Source organism: Anomaloglossus baeobatrachus, chromosome 6 (assembly GCF_048569485.1).
Source record: "Anomaloglossus baeobatrachus isolate aAnoBae1 chromosome 6, aAnoBae1.hap1, whole genome shotgun sequence".
NCBI classification, from domain to species: Eukaryota; Metazoa; Chordata; class Amphibia; order Anura; family Aromobatidae; genus Anomaloglossus; species Anomaloglossus baeobatrachus.
The window spans coordinates 382,371,580-382,393,868 of NC_134358.1; the positions used below are offsets into that span (position 1 = coordinate 382,371,580).

The following is a 22,289-nucleotide window of genomic DNA, read 5'->3' on the forward strand; positions in this document are numbered from 1 at the left end:
TCTCTTCTGAGCCCCACCATATGCCCAAACAATTTATTTACACCACATATGAGGTATCTGCGTACTCAGGAAAAATTGCACAAGACGTTTTATGGTGCAGTTTTTCCTGATACCATTGTAAAAAAAAAAAAAAGCTACCTGGTTGATGCAAAAATTTTGTGGTAAAAAAAAAAAAAAAAATTCGCGGTTCAACGTTATCAACTTCTGTGAAGCCCCTGGGGGTGCAAGGGGCTCACCAAACATCTAGATAATTTCCTTGAGGGGATGGGGTCACTTCTGAGGGAGTTCCACTGTTTAGGCACCATAGGGGGTCTCCAAACATGACATGGCGTCCGCTAATGATTCCAACCAATTTTGCTGTCAAATGGTGCGCTTTCTCTTCTGAGCCCTGCCATGCGCCCTAACAATTACTTTCCACCACATATAATGTATCGTCGTACTCAGGAGAAATTGCAAAATACGTTTTATGGTACATTTTTTCCTGATACCCTTGTGAAAAAAAAAGCTACGTGGTTCAAGTAACAGTTTTGTGGTGTAAAAAAAAAATTGTATTCATGGCTCAACATTATCAACTTGTGTGGAACCCCTTGGGGCTCGCTAAACATCTAGATAAATTCCTTGAGGGGTCTAGTTTCCAAAATGGGGTCACTTGTGGGGGAGCTCCATTGTTTAGGCACCTCAGGGGGGGTCTCCAAATGAAACATTACGTCAGCTAATGATTCCAACCAATTTTGCTGTCAAATGGTGCTCTTTCTCTTCTGAGCCCACCACATATGAGGTATCGTCGTAGTCAGGAAAAAATGCACTATAAATTTCATGGTGCATTTTTTACTGATACCTTTGTGAAAAAAAAGCTACCTAGTTGAAGCAACAGTTTAGTGATAACAATTTTATTTTTTTCTTTTCACGGCTCAACGTTGTAAACTTCTGTGAAGCCCCCAGAGGTTCAAAGTGCTCACCAAACATCTAGAAAAATTATTTGAGAGCTCTAGTTTACAAAATGGGGTCACTTGTGGGGTAGCTCCATTGTTTAGGCACCTCAGGGGGTCTTCAAACCCGACATGGCGTCCGCTAATGAGTGCAGCTAATTTTGCAGTCAAAAATTCAAATGGCGTTCCTTGCCTTCCGAGCCCTGCCGTGTGCCCAAACATTTGATTTCCACCACATATGGGGTATCTGCGTACTCAGGAGAAAATGCACAATACATTTTATGGTGCATTTTTTCCTGATTCCCTTGTGAAAAAAAAAGCTACCTAGTTGAAGCAACAGTTTTGTGGTAAAAAAAAAATTTTTTCTTTTCACGGCTCAACGTTATAAACTTCTGTGAAGCCCCCAGAGGTTCAAAGTGCTCACCAAACATCTAGAAAAATTATTTGAGGGCTCTAGTTTCCAAAATGGGGTCACTTGTGGGGTAGCTCAATTGTTTAGGCACCTCAGGGGGTCTTCAAACCCGACATGGCGTCTGCTAATGAGTGCAGCTAATTTTGTGTTCAAAAATTCAAATGGCGCTCCTTCCCTTTCGAACTCTGCCGTACGCCCAAACAATTGATTTTTACCACATATGGGGTATCAGCGTACTCAGAAGAAAATGCACAATAAATTGTAGGGTGCACTTTCTCTTTTCTCCCTTGTGAAAATTTAAAATTTTATGGTTAAAGTAACATTTTTGTGTTAAAAAGTAAAATTTTCATTTTTTCCTTCCACATTGCTTTGGTTGCTGTGAAGCACCTAAAGGGTTAATAAACTTCTTGGATGTGGTTTTGAGCAGAGTGAGGGGTGCATATTTTAGAATGGGGTCACTTTTGGGTATTTTCTGTCACCTCGGCCTCTCAAAGTCACCTCAAATGTGATGTGGTCCCTAAAGAAAAATTCGTTTGTAAATTTTGTTTAAAAAATGAGAAATTGCTGATGAACTTTGACCCCTTCTAACTTTCTAACGGAAAAAAAATTTGTTTCGAAAATTGCGCTGATGTAAAGTAGACAAGTGGGAAATGTTATTTAGTAACTATTTTGTGTGAAATATTTCTCAGATTTATAGGCATAAATTTTCAAAATTTGAAAATTGCGAAATTTTCAAAATTTTTGCAAAATTTCCTAAATTTTCACAAATAAACGCAAAAAATATCGGCCTAAATTTACCACTGACATGAAGTACAATATGTCATGAAAATACAGTCTCAGAATCGCCAGGATCCGTTGAAGCATTCCAGAGTTATAATCTGTCAAATTGACACTGGTCAGAATTGCAAAAAATGGCCCGGTCATTAGGGTGTTTTAGTGGCTGGGGGTGAAGGGGTTAAAATCTCTAGACCCAGAGCACACTAAATGTAGGATGTAAAAATAATATATATATATATATATATATATATATATATATATATATATATATATATATATATATATATAAAAGTTTAAATATACTATCTAAAAAGACACATCTGCAGGTTTTTCTCACTTTCTGACATGAAATCAGAATAAAACTTTCCCGTTTTATGTCAGTTAGGAACCAACATTATTTATATTTGCCATATGCCAGAATAATGAGAGAGAGAGAGCGAGAGAGAGAGAGAGAGAGAGAATCATTTTTGGCATTTTTGTTACTTTCTGCAAAGTCAAATGTTTACATACACAAAGAGTACTATGACTTTAAACAATATGAGACAGACCATATAACGATGTCATGTCTTGGGAAGTTTCTGACAGGTTTATTGGCAACATCTGAGTTAATTAGAGACACACCTGTGGATGGTTTTTAATGCAAACCTGAAACACACTGCTTCTTTGTGTAGCATCATGGGAAAATCAAATGAAATCAGCCAAAATCTCAGGAAAATAATTGTGGACTTGCACAAGTCTGGTTCACCCTTGGACTTAATTTTCAGACACCTGAAGGTGCCTCGTTCATCTGTACAAACAATTATACACAAGTACAAACAAGATGGGAATATCCAGCCATCATACCGCATAGGAAGGAGACAGGTTCTGTGTACCAGAGATGAATGTGCTTTGGTCAGACCTTGTGAAGATGCTGGTGGAAGCTGGTAAAATTTTGTCATACATTATCCACAGGGAAATGAGTACTGTATCAACATGGACTGAAAGGCCACTCTATCAGGAAGCAGCCATTAGTTCAAAAGAAACATAAAAAAGCCAGATTAATGTTTGCAAATGCACACAGGAACAAAGACCTTAATTTAGGAGACATGGCCTGTGCTCTGACAAACTAAAGTTGAACCATTTGGCCATAATGACTATCGTTTCATTTGGATGAAAAAGGGAGAAGCTTGGAAGCCTAAGAACAGCATCCCAACTGGAAAGAAGATTACATGGTAATACTGAAGCAACATCTTAAGACATCAGGCCAGAACTTAAAGTTTCAGCGGAAATGGGTCTTCCAAATGGACAATAACTCAAAGCATATTGCCAAACTGATTACAAAGTGGCTTAAGGATAACAAAGTCAATGTTTTGGAGTGGCCATCATAAAACTTTGATCTCAATCCTATAGAAAATGTATGGGCAAAAGCTGAAAAAGTATGTGCGAATAAGTAGCCTTACAAACATGCCTCAATTACACCAGATCTGTCAGGAGGAATGGGCCCAAATTCCACCAACTATTGTGAGAACCTTGTGGAAGGATATCCAAAACGTCTGACCCAAACCATATAGTTTAAGAGTAATGGTACCAAATACTAATAAAATGTATGTAAACTTTTGCAGAAAGTAATAATAATGCCTTAAAACATTATCTCTCTCATTATTCTGGCATATGGCAAATATAAATAATTTTGGTTCCTAAAACAGGAAAGGTTTGTTCTGATTTCATGTCAGATAGTGAGAAAAACATGTATATGTATCTGTATAGATAGTGTAGGTAAACTGTTTCAAGTGTACATATATGTTTATTACTCACAGCTCCACTCACTTGTCCCCCACAGCCTGCATCTTCTGTGCCAGTTCTTTTTTCCATCCCTGTTCGTGCACGTCTTTTTCACTCTGCTACCATCTGGGCCAAGAGTTCCTGCTTGACTAGGGCTCAGAAGCCACCGCACATTGTGCAATCACAGCGCACTAGGTACCGTCCCAATGTTATGACTAAATGCCCCGAAACTTAGTCAGTATTATTGGGGGTGTACTTGGGTGACAATAGACAATGAAACGGCATAGTGTGCCATGACATCAGAATTTTGGTCAAGCTGGAAATCCCAGCCCAGAGTGAAGAAGGTAAAAAATGATGGTTTTGACCATAACAGCTGAAAAGAAGAGACGCAGGAGATCGGGCAAAAGGTGGTAGGGGTGGCTCGACAGGTGAGTGGTAAGGTGGGTATTATCATTATTATTTAACCTTTTGACAGCCAGCTATGGTTCAGCTGGACACCATATTGTTGAATTTACATGGAGCAAATTTCAAAAATCTGTATTCTGGGAAAACAAATTTTCATTAACTAGGAATAATTCAATTCCACTCAAGTACACTTAATCTCTACTGAATTGTGTTCCTGCTATTCGAGAAGTAGATACTGTATATTTCTGCTAAATATCTACCATTTGCGAACATTTCCTGCAGTCAGTTTTATTTTGCCAACAATTAGGCATGCCCCTTAAAATTTTACACCACTGGAAGTGGAGAAACTTTAAAAAATGATTACATAACCATTGGAGAAGAGCGAATCAGGCAAAATCTGAATTCACGTTTGCGCGATTGTGAAATTAGATTTGCAGAGAAGTTACTATGCACAAATGTAATGCCCTCGTTATGCTGCGGGATCTCTCTACCCCCCAGAACATAATAAATGTAATATGTAATAAAATAAAGTCCTTATAGTCACCTCACAGCTCACCTTTCTGGCCTCTCTGCTCCTCACCACTTTCTATCCAGTTTTCATATCACCATATTTCTTGGGGTGAGCCACAAAATTTCCCCGCACATGTGCAGAGCACTTTCGGGTCTAGCAAACTCAGAAGCCTTAGCCTAGCGACCCGAGGCCTGGGCATTTCACCACTGCCTACACAGATCTGGAGATGTGAAGGGAACTGGATGGCTGGCGGTGAGGAGCAGAGGGGCCGGAGAGGGGAGTAGAAGGTTTTGTTTTTAATTTTTTTACATTTTGATTGCCACTCTATGGCTCAGAAAATGGCAGTGAGCGGTCACTATAATTCTAAATCAGTGGGGAAGCGAATGATATAAAATCAACATTTTAGCATCATTTTAAAAAATATTAGTAGAATTCAATCCCACTCAAGTTTGGCTGATTTCTAACAACCATTCTTACAAGATTTCCATTAGTATGCTAACCATGAGTTCTTAGAGACCTTATTAATAATGAAGATTCATCACTGGCCGATTTTAATTTCAGGATTATACAGCCACTCTGACATGGATTTCCAAAGTATAGCGTGCTCATCAGGTCCTCATCTAGGTACTCATTCTTATCTAGATTATCAGAAAATAATTAGACAGTTTGTATTGTAAAATCTGGGGAAAAATCTGCTTTAAAATTTACATAAAAGCTTTCCTGTGCGTTTTCAGAAATAAGATGCTATAGCATAAAAAGCAATCATTCCTCACTTGCTCCGGTGGTTACTGACGGCTAAGTTGACTTATTTAGAGCAATAATGCACTGCCTATGAACGTGACCATGAAACGGCAAATCATTGGCCTTAGAAATCACATGTCCTAACTGTTGGCATCAACGCTGAGGCTAGTGATTGGCTGCAGTGGTTACATTACATGCATGTACACCATGTTATTGATGAAGAAAAGTGTACAAAGAACGATAGGGGCTACTAGAACATCAGTGCTAAATCAGCAAGGACTTAACATGTCAGTAATGTAATTTATTTATTTTAACAACATTTCCTGCAATCGGGTGATTTTTTTAAACCTTCAGACAAACATTATTTAATAAGAAATCCACTCTATAAGAGGAAGGAACTGCGAGAATAACTTTTTGAATTTGATTTGAGTAGAATACTAGCACCATTCACATTGCTTTAGTCTGATGGGTATCTAGATTCACTGCTGTCACTAACCGCATCTAAATCCTGCTATCACCACTTGGTACCATTAAGTAATAGAAGAGCGGTACTCACATACTGTATATGCTGAATATATATGTGTATGTATATATATATATATATATATATATATATATATATATATACACTTCCTTTTCTATTTTACTTCATTTTCAAAGAGAATTACAGTGACGCGTTTCGGTCTCGTCTGATATATGAGACCTTAACGCGTCACTGTAATTCTCTTCGAAAATTAGTTAAAATAGAAAAGGAAGTATATATATATGTATATATGTGTGAGTGCTGCTCTTCTATTACTTCATTGTCTTGTAGTCTATACTGTGATCCGTGCACTACAATAGGAAAATAGTGCTTGTCTGATTTACTTTTGCACCTGGTACCATTGGGAAATTCTAATTTCCTGACTCAATAACAGAATTGCCCTAAATTGTAAAACGTGATTCCAACAATAACAAAATATCACCTGGTGACAAAGTAATATTGTTACATTGTAGTGAAAGTTACTAGAAGGGGAAGCTTCTCTTGAATATTTTAGTGAATCTTCAGGCGGAACAGGATCAACCTGCAGCACAGTCAATGGATGAGATTAGCGGTGTAGACAGTAGCATTTCTGGGGCACGGGGTCGGGGTTAAGAATAAATACAGAATCTTTCCTATTAGCAGTCCCCCTTTCTATAGGGTCCATAGTGTAACGACAGAAGAGTAAATACCTTTGATTCTTGGCTACTTGTGGAAGCTGGAGAGTGAGGCTGCTCAGGGTTTCCAAGTTCATCATCCTTTTCCACGCTGTCTCCCATGGTGCTGCTTGGAGGAATCATTCTCTCTAAGACGTAACGGCTATTAACTATGTCACCTTTAATTAAAGAGAAATAAGTAGCCTCTCATTGACCATTGGCCACCACTGTTTTTCTCCTGTGTGCACATGTCCTCATGATTAGCTAGATGTGAATGCTCGGTGTATCATCCCGCTGATGTCCTTATATTATATCCAGTCTGTAGGTCCCTTGTTCCAGGCAAGTTGTGTTTTGACTAGAATTGCTTTTGCAGGGCTGCGCAGCGTGTGGATGAATTGTGTTCTCCCTTTATAGTAAAGAAGCCTGGAGGTATGGGACATGGAAGTGTGGCTGTCAGCCCTGGTGATCAGGATAGGAGTGAGCTGAAGCAGAAAGCCTGGGCTGCTTACACATGAGGCACGGAAGGAGGAGCTCAGGTCCAGGCTTAGCTTGTATAGGCATGTGCTGCGTCTATACTGCACAAGGAATACACGAGCAATGGCAAGGAAGCTGGTATCGTATGGCTTAAACATTAGAAGCTTTTGGGCAAAAGAAACTTTACAAGTCCAAAGGGAGAAATCACACAACCAGCAAGGAACCGACAATGGCAATGTGTAATCTCAGAAATAATTGTAGCCATACCAGTGTAAATGAATGCATTGGAAATATATACGCACATCATTTTTATGTATTTTCTTGGGATTTTAGAACTTTTGGGTTCCCTAAACGTTTTGAGGGGTTATCCAGAAAATAGACGGAACTTTCATTGTATACATAAACTTATTTCAGCCTCATATTTACATTAGCATTAATAGCATTGCAAAAGGCAAAGAGCTCTGCAAACCCTCTCCAAAGGACAGGATTCTAGTAATTCCATCATTTATGGTTATTACATACTGCCATTGTCAGCATAGATCCCTATAGGACAGCAGCAGCTTTGGCTTTCATGTCAGTCAGCAAATTGTAGGCTATATTACAAGGGCACAACAGATTTGCCGGGTAAAGGCAGACAATTTAATACCCCACCTCCTCTACCATCATCCATCTCATTAGCAGCACCTTCCCTTCACTTGTGAGAATTTTCAGTGATGTGATTTTATTAGGGGATTGCTTTTTATGTAACCCGCACTTTAATCTGCAGATAATCACACTGTTTCTGTTATCTTTAAAAATAATCTGGCACCAGGTTTTTGCTACCTCATGTATGAGCAGCATAATGTAGAGAGAGACCCTGATTCCAATGATGTATCACTTAGTTTACTAGGTGCAGCTGTTGTCACACAATCAGAGTTTTCAGTACAGGACGAGAGCTGTAGCCCAGTAATGATAATCTCCTGGTGATAAAACATCCATTGTATTGAATCAACAGCACACAGACTAATAAGTGACACATGCCTAAAATCAGTGTCTTACCCCTACCTTATGCTGCCCTCAGATTACATATCATAAACTTGCTGACAGAGTCCCTTTAAACATCTACTGCTAAAACTTACTATGAATGTGTGACGCCCATGAGGCTTCAGTTGCCACAGAGGTACTGCATCTCAGCCAGATGTGTGGTATCCCATCCTGGGTAAGGAAGAGGTCATTCACCAGTATGCACACAAAACACGCAACACTCTCAGTTAGCAGCTCCCCACCGGCTCAGGGTTAGGGCTTGGTGCCATTAATGCTATGTATAGCCACCACTGGTGATGACATCTCCCTCCCCCTAATCCGACAGAGCCTGAGGGTGGAGTCTAGTGAGTGGGAAGACAGAGTAGTGAGAAGAAAGTCAAGAAGGAGCAGTGGAGGAGTAAAGACCTGTGGTCTGGAGCTGGTGCAGCTCGACTCAGGCACAGGACAGAAGGGGTCCTAGAGTCCACGGGAAAGTGCGCCATACGCCCATAGTCTCGTTCCACATACGACATATTGGAGTGGAGGTATTTGGCCGCAGACGGGGATTCGGTCCCTAGACTAGAGGAGAAGAACCAACATGCTCATCTAGTAAATCCAGAGGCCTAGGTCACTCTAAGGGCCGAAGCCAACCCCGCACATAAATCCTCTGGAAGGTGTCCACATAGGGCCAAGGGATAGAGCTTCAAGCCACCCGACAGGGTCTGCAGGCACTGGCTCAGGACACTGTGTGCATAGGCACGGGACAGAAGGGCGAGAAGTCAGTGCAGGAAGACAACCAGGGAAAGGAACATAGGAAAGGTGCACCGGTCATGACCTCTGAACTACCCAGGATTGACTGGAGCCCATCACAGTGGAATCCAGCACTCCAAAGGCGGTCACTGACTAGTCATGTAACCTTGGAACCTGCTAAAGTGAGAAAAAAACTTGAGACTGCATCCCTGCTTTGCTCAGTTATTCGCCTGCGCCTCCAGCCCTGCACTCCCGCCATCATAGACTACTATTCAAAACCACCCTGAAGCCCAGCTCTACCTGTGAAGGGCTATACCAACCAAGCTGCGTCACCATCTGCCCCAGAGGTCTCATACTGCAGCGTCAGCTATCTCTGGCCGAGTACCACAGGTGGCGTCACGAACTACCATCCCCATCATTTTCCCCTTTTTCTACTTTAACTGACACCGCCAGTGTCACGGAACCGGGCCTTGCCACCGCAGCATCCCAGAAACTAAACCGCGACCCGATAACGAGTGCCCCACAGCCCCAGTGCGAGCATGTCAGATGATTTTGTCGCGGGCGGAGGAGGGGACGCTGCGCTCTCCCACTGCTCGGGTCCGGCTGCTGCTGCTGCTGCTCGGTGGTGGCTCAAGCGGTGGGCCGGATCCCGGGGACTCGAGCGGCGTTCCTCGCCCGTGAGTGAAAAGGGGGTTTGATTGTGGGGGTTTGATATTGTCCGTGACGCCACTCACGGTTGTGGTGAGGTTGGTGACACCACCGCTACTCTGGACGGGGATCCCGGGAGCGATGGCAGGGAGCAGCCTGGATGTTAGTTCTCCCCTCCGTGGGTAGGGGATTGGTTGTCCCGGGGCCCGGTGATGGGGTAAGGATGGATGGCAGGTGGGTTACGGGGCCTGGCGAGGTGCAGGGTCGCGGGGGCAGTGCTGTGCCCAGGAGGTTCTCTTCGCTAACGGATTTGACAAATTGCACGGCGACTCATAGCCTTGTCGGGGTCCATAAGCCTCTGCCGGATGGTGCTGGCTTCTTTTTGCGTACCGGTCCGGTACCGCCGGGCCACCGCCCGTCCACGGTCCTTACGGCTAGCTCCAATAGGCCTCTACTGCAGACGGTCACCACTGTCTGCCAACCTTGCTGTTCCGTCCGGGCCACACACCCGGACCAACTTCAGACTCTTCAACTGCCACTTCACTTCCACCACTCTTCTCCACTGCAAACTATCTGCTCTCTTTTCCCGCCTCCAGGACTGTGTACTCCTCGGTGGGCGGGACCAACCGCCTGGCCCACCCCCTGGTGTGAGCATCAACCCCTGGAGGGAGGCAACAAGGGTTTTTGTCTGACTTTGGTGTGCCTGACCGGGAGTGTGGGGTGTGTTGGTGTAGTGCTTGTGATGTCCTGGCTTGCCCAGGGCGCCACAATTTCATATCAGGAACTAAATTAAATCTTTATAATTTATTATTCCTATCTACTAGGAGCACATGTTTGCTGTGTCCTACCTTAATTCATTGCTAGTAGTGATGGCTCATTCATGAATGATCCAGCTCCAAGAGATGGCTCCTCTCTGTGAATGATTGAGTGCCCTAGTGAAAGCCACTTGGCGTTTCTGAATGTTTCTAACTTGGTGTAATTAACAGCCTTTTACAACTGCTGGGACAGAAACCCCTTTCCATCCAGCTCAAGTGTAGATCAAGAGAAAACTCTGAAAATTTGAAAAATGCTGTTATTGGCTAGTACAGGTGGGAAGGGTTCCAACAGTGAGGATTGTACAATAAATATGTATTCACCTGCATGTGAACGTGGCTTTAATAAGCATCTACTTCTTATCCAAAACAGATGGTTCCTTTTGGTTTCTAGAGCCAGATGATACAGTATACCAGAAAGGGCAGGACTGCTCATCCCTACTTGCTAGTAAGATCAACAGGGGCATTTTTTTTTAACAAACACTAAGGCTAAGGAGAAATTCAGCTGTAATCTATGGAAACAAATCACTATATATATATATATAATATATATATATATATATATATATATATATATATATATATATATATGTGGCGCCCTGGACTAGCCAGGTCATCACAGATAACACACAAACACCCCACCCCCATTAGACAGGGACACCAGCCAAACAAAAACCCTTGTTGCCTCCCTCCAGTGTCTGATGTCCACACCAGGTGGGGTGGAGCCACGTGGTTGGCCCCACCCACTGAGGAGTTCACAGGCCTGGAGGCGGGAAAAGTGACAGTTAAGTGTTGGAGTTTGAAGTGAGAGGAGTGAGCACTTAGGTGTCTGGGTTTGTGGCCCAGGCACTGACAGCAAGGTTGGCAGACGGTGGTGGCCGTCTGCAGGAGTGGTGGAGCAACGCAGAACCGTAGGACCGGGGTCGGGCGTTGGCCCGCCGGTACCGACCGGGGAGCGAAGTGAAGCCAGCACACACTGGCAGGGCCATCGGACCCCGACCAGGCTTGGAGCCGCCGACAATAGTCAAATCCGAATGTGACCGGAACCCCAGGGGTTTCCTAACAGCAAAAGTCCCGATTGAAGGCAACCATCCACACCGTGAGGGTATACAGCTACCGCCTAAGGCTAGAGACCCAAGGGCCAGTGCCTGCGGGCAAACGGGCTCCTCCGGTACCCATACACTGGGGAGCGGACTACCATTGGGGATCCATAGTAGTAAAACGAGAACATCAAGGTGCAGGGAAAGACAGCCGCCATCACTTGTCCGGGGAGAGACACAGCAGCCGGCTGTGGGACCTGTCCATCCAGCCGTTTGGTTTACCGAGGACTTTGTGCATTTCTTACTGAGTGAGTACACCCGTGCCATCCGGCACCGCGCCGCGCTGTCCCTGCAACCCTGCACCTCACCAACCCAGCCTCCCCGTCACATCATCGGGCCCCGGCACAACCGACCCCTACCCACGGAGGGGGAAAACAACATCCCAGCTGCTCCCTACCATCGCTCCCGGGATCCCCGTCACCAGCAGCGGTGGTGCCCATCTTCACCACAACCCGTGGGTGGCGTCACGGACTAAATCCCCCAAACCAACCACCCCTTTCACTCACGGGCGAGGAGCGCCGCTTGAGTCCCCGGATCCGGCCCACCGCTCGAGCCACCAAGCAGCAGCCGCAGCAGCGCCGGACCCGAGCGTTAGCAAGAGCGCAGCAGCGGCGGCGTCCTCCCCGCCCGCGACAACTATATATATTTATATATACGTCAAGATTGACAAAGAAATGGTTCAGTGACAATAAAGTAGAGATGCTGAATTGGCCCCCACAGTCCCCAGACCTCAACCCAATTGAACACTTGTGGGTAGAGTTGAAGAAAAAGCTATATATATACCCAAGTGAGTTGACCAGTATACATCAACATTGGGAAAGTGTAGAAAAAACCTGGGATCAGATTTCGGTTAAGACATTATTGAATCGTTTCGATAGCATATCAAGAAGAATTCAGTCATTGCTGAATGCCAAAGGTGGATTTACAAAATATTAACAAAACAATAAAAAATAAAATTTAGATTTTTAGGAGCAAAACAGTAACAATTCAGTGACATGGCACGAATCTGCATAACTAATGATATGCTAAATAGTTGCAAGTCAAATTTTTGTATGAATAGCCAAGAGGACTATCTATAAAATGAAGATAGTCTCACGCTTAAAGCTGTAGTGGATGGTGAGATATGGAGCTTGAAAATCAAACGTTCAAGACATCGATACCCTTTTGCTCGTCAGTGTATATCTGACCCAAGTAGAGTATGTTTCTGTCGCGGGCGGGGAGGAGGGTGTCAGCACACCACGCTCACCCCTTCTGCTCGGGTCCGGCGGCTGCTGCTCAGTGGTGGCTCGAGCTGTGGGCCGGATCCCGGGGGTTCTCAAGCGGCACTCCTCGCCCGTGAGTGAAAAGGGGAATTTGGTTGGGGAGATTGTTTATTGTCCGTGACGCCACCCACGGTTGTGGTGATTGAGTGTACACCACCGCTGCTCTATATGGGGATCCCGGGGATGGTGAGGCGGAGCAGCCAGTAGTTGTGTTGTCCCTCCGTGGGTAGGGGTTGGTGATCCCGGGGCCCAGTGGGGTGCAGGGGCGCAGGGGCAGCGCTGTGCCTTGCGGCACTGAGGTACTCACTCAGCCAGTAAACACGACACAGTTCTCGGTAAACAAACGGCTGGTTGGACGGGTCCCTCGGACGGTTCACGGTGCTGCGGTTCCCTGCAGTTAGCGGTGACGGTCTCTCTTCCCTGCACCTTTGAAATGTCTGTTTGGTAGCGATGGCTTCCCACCGGTTACCCGCTCCCCGACTACAATCTGGGCCAGAGGAGCTCCACACTTTGCCTGCAGGCGCCGGCCCTGGGAAACTGGTGCCTTGGCGGTGGCGGTGTTTCCCCGTTGTGGTTGGACCTTTGCCGTCAATCAGGACTTGCTTGTTGGGGGATCTACGTCCCCTTCACTAACGGATTTGGCAATTTACGGCGACTCCTAGCCTTGCCGGGATCCGAAAAGCCCCTGCCTTGGTGCTGACTGCCCTTTGTATACTGCTCCAGACCCCCGGGTACACACAGCCTCCGTGGTCCTTCCAGCAACCTCCAGACAGTCCCACTGCAGACCTTCACCACCGTCTGCTGACCTTGCTGACTCCGTCTGGGCACACAGCCACAGACCAACTTCAGGCTTTCTGTCACTTCCACTGATGTTTCACTTTACTCTCGCTCCCTCCTGAGCTACACTCTGTTCACCTCCTACTCCTTCATGTTCCTCTCTCGACTCTCTCCCAAACTCTAACTCTCTGGTCTTTACTCGAACCCTGCCTGGGCTAATCTGCCTGGTTTCTCCCGCCTCCAGAGCTGTGAACTCCTCGGTGGGCGGAGCCAACCGCCTGGCCCACCCCCTGGTGTGCATCATCAGCCTCTGGAGGAAGGCAACAAGGATTTGTGGGTTAGCTGGTGTACCTGCAGGGAATGTGGGGTGTGTGTGTGTGTTGTGACCTGTGTCCCCTGGCTTGTCCAGGGCGACACATTCCCCCTTAGCAAAACGCAGACCGTCCTCGGGCTGCCCGTCCAACACCGGTTTTATTTTCCTTTTTGTTTTCTGTAAATGTAAAAAGGGGTATAACATGATAAACAGTAAATTATGTACATTTTTAATATTAACTCTTCCCTTAACGGGAGGCACATTACTTTAACGTTGCAAACGGTTTACGGTTATGGTTTCCGCTCTCTCCCACCCAAGCAACCTGGCCCTGATGCTGCCCCTAAAACCCAGGCAGCACCCCTTGACCCACAGTCCAGCACAAGTTACCCGAGTGGGATCTCTCCTTTCCCTCCAGAGGGTAGCCACCGGTTCCTTTGGTGGCTGGGCCCCAGCCTGCTCTGCTGAGGGCCCTCCCTCCAACCTGCCTCTCCGGAGGCGGCATTGCGGAAAACGGTAACGGTAAACAACATATTTACAAGCCACTTAACGTTTGTGGTTGCCCTGCAAGTTCACGGGCTTGTCCATGGATAGTTCCCATGCAAAACAACTTTTAAACGGTCCCCACGGGGACAACGGTGCCGGCTCCAGCCGGTTGCAAATCACACAGATAATCAGGTGAAACTTCGGTATCATTTTCTTATCATTCTTTCAACTTTTAAACAAACAAAACAAAATGGTGGTCCCAACGGGGACTGCTGCAGCGGGCATCCACTGCCCTACTCGTACTTTTCTGCTGAGGCGGACCCGTCCTCTGCCACCGGCACATCAAACATGCACTGACATGCCTGCGGTGACAGGGGCACCCGGTACCCATTTCCACCGGCACGCGGGGTATGGACAATCACGGGGTCTCCTACATAGCGGGGACGCTCACTTGCCTCTTCAAACTCAGCAGCAGACCCGGGACTAGGGCCGGAGTTGTCATCTCGTGCTTCTGCGTCAGGCGGGTTGCCGCCAGCTGTCGCAGCCTCCTGGCCTCCAACATCCAGCACTTCAGCCCCTTCTGCGGTAGCACGGAGCAGCAGATTAGGCGAGCTGACATTAAGGCGGCCCATAAGTAACGGCAAGGTTTATGCATAGGTCGAAACTAGGCCGGGCCCCTCAGCCGCAGCGGCCGGTCCTGGTAGGACATAGGGACGTGGGTCACCAGTCGGTTCTGCTACATCCATTCCCCCTCCGTACCTCGGGGCAGTTGTAAGCAGCTCCTCCACTTCGTTGGTCCACTGCTCCATCATCCGGAAGATCTGATCCTGCTGACGCTGGTGGAATTGCATCACCCGGGCCTTCATCCAGGCCACGGTCTCGGGCTCAGGGTCTGGCACAGTCTCTACTGGGACTTCTGGTACCATGCTGTTAAGGGGTCGCGGTTCTAGCGGTTCCCCCTGGTATACTTTAGGGACGTCCCGGACGTCTGCAGCCGGCTGGTCCGCCGGAGCGGCTGGGCAGGGTATCGCTACCGGTTGGGTAGGTAGCGGGCCTAATGGTGGGGCGGCAGCAGCTATTGCGGGTAGCAGGGAGAGAGGTAGGGTGAGCGGAAGCCGGCCGGGCCCCTCAGCTCCAACAGCCGATCCCTCAGGAATACAGGGGCGTGGGTCGCTTACCCGCTCCTCCAATTCCTCTTCTGCCTCGCGTCTCCACATAGCAGCCACCACATCCGCCATGTCGGTCTCCCACTCCTCCAGGAGGAGTTGCATATGGGCCTGCAGACGATTACTCAGCGGGACAGTCCGGTCCCTCAACCACGTCGCCGTGCCAGGCGCGGGGGCTTCCTCGTTGTGAGCAGGGTTTTGCATCTTGATAACGAGGTCTTCCAGGAACCCAATATCGCTGCAGAGTCCTGGCGTCCCTGCTTTTATAGCCGCAGCTACATGCGTCCAGCCGCCATCGCGTCCCCCTTAGCTCTTTCCGGCCCCTCCTCTTTCTGGGCGGGGTCTTGGCCTTCGCGCCTCTACTACTCGAGAAGATGCTCGAGCAGGAACTTTTCGCGCCAAAGATGGCGGCTTCTGAAATTTTTCTGCCGGATACCTCCGGCGGTAACAAGGCGCACCTCTACCAGACGGCAGAGCGGTAAGATCCTGTTCGTGACGCCAAGTTGTCGCGGGCAGGGAGGAGGGTGTCAGCACACCACGCTCACCCCTTCTGCTCGGGTCCGGCGGCTGCTGCTCAGTGGTGGCTCGAGCTGTGGGCCGGATCCCGGGGGTTCTCAAGTGGCACTCCTCGCCCGTGAGTGAAAAGGGGAATTTGGTTGGGGAGATTGTTTATTGTCCGTGACGCCACCCACGGTTGTGGTGATTGAGTGTACACCACCGCTGCTCTATATGGGGATCCCGGGGATGGTGAGGCGGAGCAGCCAGTTGTTGTGTTGTCCCTCCGTGGGTAGGGGTTGGTGATCCCGGGGCCCAGTGGGGTGCAGGGGCGCAGGGGCAGCGCTGTGCCTTGCGGCACTGAGGTACTCACTCAGCCAGTAAACACGACACAGTTCTCGGTAAACAAACGGCTGGTTGGACGGGTCCCTCGGACGGTTCACGGTGCTGCGGTTCCCTGCAGTTAGTGGTGACGGTCTCTCTTCCCTGCACCTTTGAAATGTCTGTTTGGTAGCGATGGCTTCCCACCGGTTACCCGCTCCCCGACTACAATCTGGGCCGGAGGAGCTCCACACTTTGCCTGCAGGCGCCGGCCCTGGGAAACTGGTGCCTTGGCGGTGGCGGTATTTCCCCGTTGTGGTTGGACCTTTGCCGTCAATCAGGACTTGCTTGTTGGGGGATCTACGTCCCCTTCACTAACGGATTTGGCAATTTACGGCGACTCCTAGCCTTGCCGGGATCCGAAAAGCCCCTGCCTTGGTGCTGACTGCCCTTTGTATACTGCTCCAGACCCCCGGGTACACACAGCCTCCGTGGTCCTTCCAGCAACCTCCAGACAGTCCCACTGCAGACCTTCACCACCGTCTGCTGACCTTGCTGACTCCGTCTGGGCACACAGCCACAGACCAACTTCAGGCTTTCTGTCACTTCCACTGATGTTTCACTTTACTCTCGCTCCCTCCTGAGCTACACTCTGTTCACCTCCTACTCCTTCATGTTCCTCTCTCGACTCTCTCCCAAACTCTAACTCTCTGGTCTTTACTCGAGCCCTGCCTGGGCTAATCTGCCTGGTTTCTCTCGCCTCCAGAGCTGTGAACTCCTCGGTGGGCGGAGCCAACCGCCTGGCCCACCCCCTGGTGTGCATCATCAGCCTCTGGAGGAAGGCAACAAGGATTTGTGGGTTAGCTGGTGTACCTGCAGGGAATGTGGGGTGTGTGTGTGTGTTGTGACCTGTGTCCCCTGGCTCTTCCAGGGCGACACATTTCTGTCCCTCAACACTAATAGAGCTTTCATACAGTGCTCACAAAATCATCATTGCCAACTCTCCTGCAATGGATAAACATGGGAACTATCAGCCTAGCTGGCAATTCCCCAGGTGCAAGTTAAATCCCTTCTGAAATATCCCATAAAGCAGCATTTCCATAAGATTTTTTCCAAGTAGGAGGTAAAAAAAAGATTAATTGAATTGCAAAAAATGAGTTGACTAGTAGGTCTCATGCTTTAGTCATTAAACCCGAATGGGAGCAACCGCAAAGAGATGGTGTCGGAGTAAGGCTAATTTTGCTAATTTTTATATAAGCCAAGTAAAAATATGAAACAAGAAAATTCTCTTAACCTTGTTTTTTTTAGGTGCAGGTCAAGTCGGCATTCTGTCTTGAAATGTAAATACAAGACTATGACTATTTTCTCAAATATTACTTTTTTAGCTATTTTGGGTGCAACTATTTCTTTCGTCTATATTTTGTTACATCAATAAATGTCAGCATTTTCAGTTCCTATAGGGATTGTCATCTGTTTTTCTTAGTACTCTGACAATCTAGAAATCTAAGAGAAGAGACACTGTATGTACTATCCAAACACATATCAAACTGTGACACTTGCTCATTGTACAGTAATTCTAGCCCATGGCTGCGAGAACTAGTGAATTATAAGCATTCACACTATTGGCTCACTTAATTAGAATGTCACACTAATTGTCAATTTAAAGATGTTGTCAAAATGTGTCACATTATATAAGCATGTGTGTGTCTGTGGAGAAGCTGGTCCAGCACTATATGCTAACATATAACAATGTAACAGCATCCTATAAAGGGAATTGCTTTCCAGCTGGTGGCCTCAGACAATTAAGGCCACTTTACACGCTGCGATCTCGCTAGCGAGATCGCTAGCGTGCGTACCTGCCCTTATCATTTGTGCGTCACGGGCAAATCGCTGCCCGTGGCACACAACATCGCTCATACCCGTCACACTACCTACCTGCCTAGCGATGTTGCTGTGACCGGCGAACTGCCTCCTTTCTAAGGGGGCGGTTTGTTCGGCGTCACAGCGACGTCACTAAGCGGCCGCCCAATAGTAGCGGAGGGGCGGAGATGAGCGGGAAGTAACATCCAGCCCACCTTCTTCCTTCCTCATTGCCGGCAGCCGCAGGTAAGGTGAGGTTCCTCGTTCCTGTTCCTGTGATGTCACACATAGCGATGTGTGCTGCCGCAGGAATGACGAACAACATCGTACCTGCAGCTGCAACAATAATTGGGAATAGGGGAGCATGTCAACGATTAACGATTTTGCACGATTTTTTGACCTTTTTCAATCGCTCGTAGTTTTCACGCTCAACGACATCGCTAAAGAGGCCAGATGTGTATCACGAATTCCGTGACGCCAACGACATCGCTTTAGCAATGTCGCTGCGTGTAAAGTGGCCTTTACTCTCTACTTACCATTCCTGTCTTAACCCCTTCACCCCTGAACGATTTTCTGTTTTTCGTCTTCGTTTTTTGCTCCCCTTCTTCCAAGAACTTCTTTATTTTTATGTTAACCTTGCCATATAAGGACTTTTTTTGTGGGATGAGTTGTAGTTCTAGATGAAACCTTACATTTTACCATATAGTGTACTGGGAAACAGCACAAAAATTCCAAGTGCGGAAAAGTTGCAAAAAAAGTGCGACTGCATGATAGTTTTTGAGATATTTTATTCACCGTATAGTAAAACTAATATGTCAGTGTGATTCCTCAGGTCGGTGCAAGTTCGGAGACACCAAACATGTATAGGTTTATTTTTACTTAAAGGGTTAAAAAATCAGACGTTTTGTCCAAAAAAGTGGTGCACTTTTTGCGCAATTTTCTATGACCCATAGCATTCTCATTTTTTGGGATGTATAGCTCAGTGATGGCTTATTTTTTGCGTTTGAGCTGACATTTTTAACGGTACCATTTTTGTGAAGATCCTACTTTTTGATTGTCTGTTATTGCATCTGCGGAAAATTTGTAGCAACCAAAAAATGTAATGTTGGTGTTTGGAATTTTTTTGCCGCTACGCTGTTTATCAATCAGATTAATTGATTTTAAATCTTGATAGATTGGGCATTTCTGAATGCAGTGATACCAAATGTGTGTGTTTTTTATTTTTTTTAACCCTTTAATTTTCAATGGGGCGAAAGGGAGGTGATTTGAACTTTTATGTTTTTTTATATTTTTAAAACTTTTTCTATTTTAATAGTCCCCCTATGGACTATAAGGATCAGCAGTCTTATCGCTTGTTCATTTCTGTTGATCACAACTGCAGAGTTCTGATCACCAGAAATACTCACCTCTTGTTACAGGCAGCACTTGGCCGGGTGAAACAGGAAGTGAGTCATGTGAGCTACAGGAGTCATTGCATGGTCCTGTGCTACCATGACAACCATCGGCTCACAGTCATCACGTCATGGCGCTGCCAATGGAGCTGGGTGAGTGAAGATTTATCGCAACCAGCATTTAAATCACGGTCACATGTTGACCGCGCAATTTAAGCGATTAACAGGAGTGGGTGGATCATGGATCCACTCATGTCTGTGAGTCACACATGTCTGCTGTACAAATCAGCTGACATCTGTGCGGATCACCGCCGGCTGCCCGCAGCAGCCGCAGGTGATTGTGTAGCACCAACAGGGCAGGAGGGTAACTTTACTCATCGCGGGCCGGGGATGTTGGGTCTGGGAATTTCACGGGTGGCCCTTGCCCGGCTTCGTGGTCCCAAGGCGTACAATAAAAGAGGGGATGATAATGGAATGGAAGTTTGTCTCGTGAGGCCACCTGTGGTGCGTGGCCAGGGATTAGCGGGTGATGTCCTCTGGGTCTGATGGTATCATAGCAAGGATGGCTCTGCTCCCCACAGGTGGAGCGGGCCCTGGGGAGAATGATGGGGATGATAGTCGGCCGTTGGTGCCGGTGCGGTTTGGTGTTCGGCTTCAAGCTATGAGGGGACCCTGGGTTTCACGAGATGTACTCTTGTCCCTATATGCAGGTGCTGCAGTTCCAATGTGGGATCCGGCTTGATGTGAGACCCTGGATCCTCTCTGACACTGTGCTGTTGGGTGCTGTGTGGTCAGAGAAGCTTGAAACTTTCCCTTTCCAGGCACATTCTGGAAATCAATATGAAGTATGATCTTCCCTAGGGTCCTATCGCCCTGTATGGTGTTGGTTCTTAGGGGAGCAGATTCACTCTCCCCATGGCAACTGTGTGAACTTTCTCCTCTTTCCCACTGGATCACCTGTAGATGCAACTGCTCCCTTGCTCTCCTGCTGGAGAACTCCTCTAGACTGCCTGCCTGAGTGTGGCTGGCTCACTAGTTTTGTTAACTGTTGTGTGACTCCAAACTCCCCCTGCTGGCTGCACCTCCCCCCTTCCAGGTCCTAAGTTAGTGGGACTGAGGCCCCTGTATGAGGGCATCCTGTAAATGCAACTCTGTCGGCGAACCCTTTATTACCCGACCCTAGCCCAGTCCCCAGTGGGAACAGGGCAACCTGGTGTGTATTTGAGTGTGAAAGGGGTGAAACTGGGACTGATCTCCTCAGGAACCGGGTTTAGCATTACACCTAAATTTGGGTGCAATACTCTGTGGCGACTGAAGCCTAAGGGGCGCCACATTATCAACTAGGTTATATGGCTGTGTAAGTGAGATCATGCAAAGGGTTGGATCAGGTGACATTCTTTTCGTATAGCGTGGACATGATGTAGTGCAAGCGCTAATCACAGATTCTAGGCAGTGTCAGGAAACTGGAAGTGTCGCCATTTTGTGAGATATTGGAGGGTTTGTATGAGAAGGTGCTTACACAGAACTAAGATCCTGTCCTCGTACAATGCAATACATTATGCTGTAAGGAGAGAAAATAGCTGAGGCAGATAAAGTACAGAAATAGTGAAAAAAAAGAGAGTGATGTAACATAAGGATAAAAAGAAGTGTGTGGAGATAGTAAAAGAATTAAAGTTTTATTTAAGGGAAAATGCAAGCTGGCTACCTTATGTCTGTTAAGTGAGAGTGCAAAAAATAGTAAATGAAATTAGCGCTGGGTAGATGAGAGCGACGTAAAAGGAGGGAGAAGAAAAAAAAGATTGGAAAAAAGGGAGACTGAAGAGGGAGGAAAGAATAAAGTGGTTGTAGGGGGAAAAAATAATTTAGCATAGCAGACAAGGCATAAAGTTAGCACCTTAAGGACGAAGCCAATTTTGTCCCTAATGACCGGGCCATTTTTTGCAATTCTGTCACTTTCACAGGTTATAATTCTAGACCACTTCAACAGATCCTGATGATTCTGACATTGTTTTTTCATGACATATTGTCCTTCATGATAATGGTAAATTTAGGACGATATTTTTTGCTTTTATTTGTGAAAAAATCGGAAATTTGTCGAAAAGTTTGCAATTTTCAAACTTTTAATTTTTATGCCCTTAAACCAGATAGTTATGCCACACCAAATAGTTAATAAATTACATTTCCCACATTTCTAGTTTATATCAGTATAATTTTTTGAAACAAATTTTTTGGGGTTAGGAAGATAGAAGGGTTCAAAGTTCATCAGCAATTTCTAATTTTTTCAACAAAATTTACAAAACCATTTATCTAGGGACCACATCCCATTTGAAGTGACTTTGAGAGGCCTAGGTGAAAGAAAATACCCAAAATTGACACTATTCTAAAAACTACACCTCTCAAAGTACTTAAAACCACATCCGAGAAGATTATTAACCCTTCAGATGTCTCACAGGAACTAAAGCGATGTGGAATGAAAAAAAACAAAAATTATCATTTTACCTAAAAATGTTGCTCTAGACCCAATTTGTTCCCTTTTAGAAAAAAATAACACAACAAAATGGACCCCAAAATTTGTTAGTTAGTTTCTCCTGACCAGAAAGAGCAATATTTGAAATTTTACCTGAAATAGAGTGCGGCACCGTGTTGCATTTGCAGGGCCCCTAAGGTACCTAAACAGCAGAAACCTCCCACAAGTGACCCCATTTTGTAAACTAGACCCCTCA

The 22,289-nt window shown here is 46.4% G+C and overlaps 1 protein-coding gene across 1 annotated transcript in view; it reads right to left on the reverse strand.

Moving 5' to 3' along the window:
* The window catches only part of STAC (SH3 and cysteine rich domain), a 439,669-nt gene extending 432,462 nt beyond the window's left edge, over positions 1–7,207 (reverse strand). The window contains exon 1 of the mRNA XM_075315072.1: positions 6,749–7,207. Coding sequence (XP_075171187.1) covers positions 6,749–6,856 — 108 coding nt within the window. The 5' untranslated portion in view covers positions 6,857–7,207. The remainder of the gene's footprint in view (positions 1–6,748) is intronic.
* Positions 7,208–22,289: the final 15,082 nt, after the last annotated feature.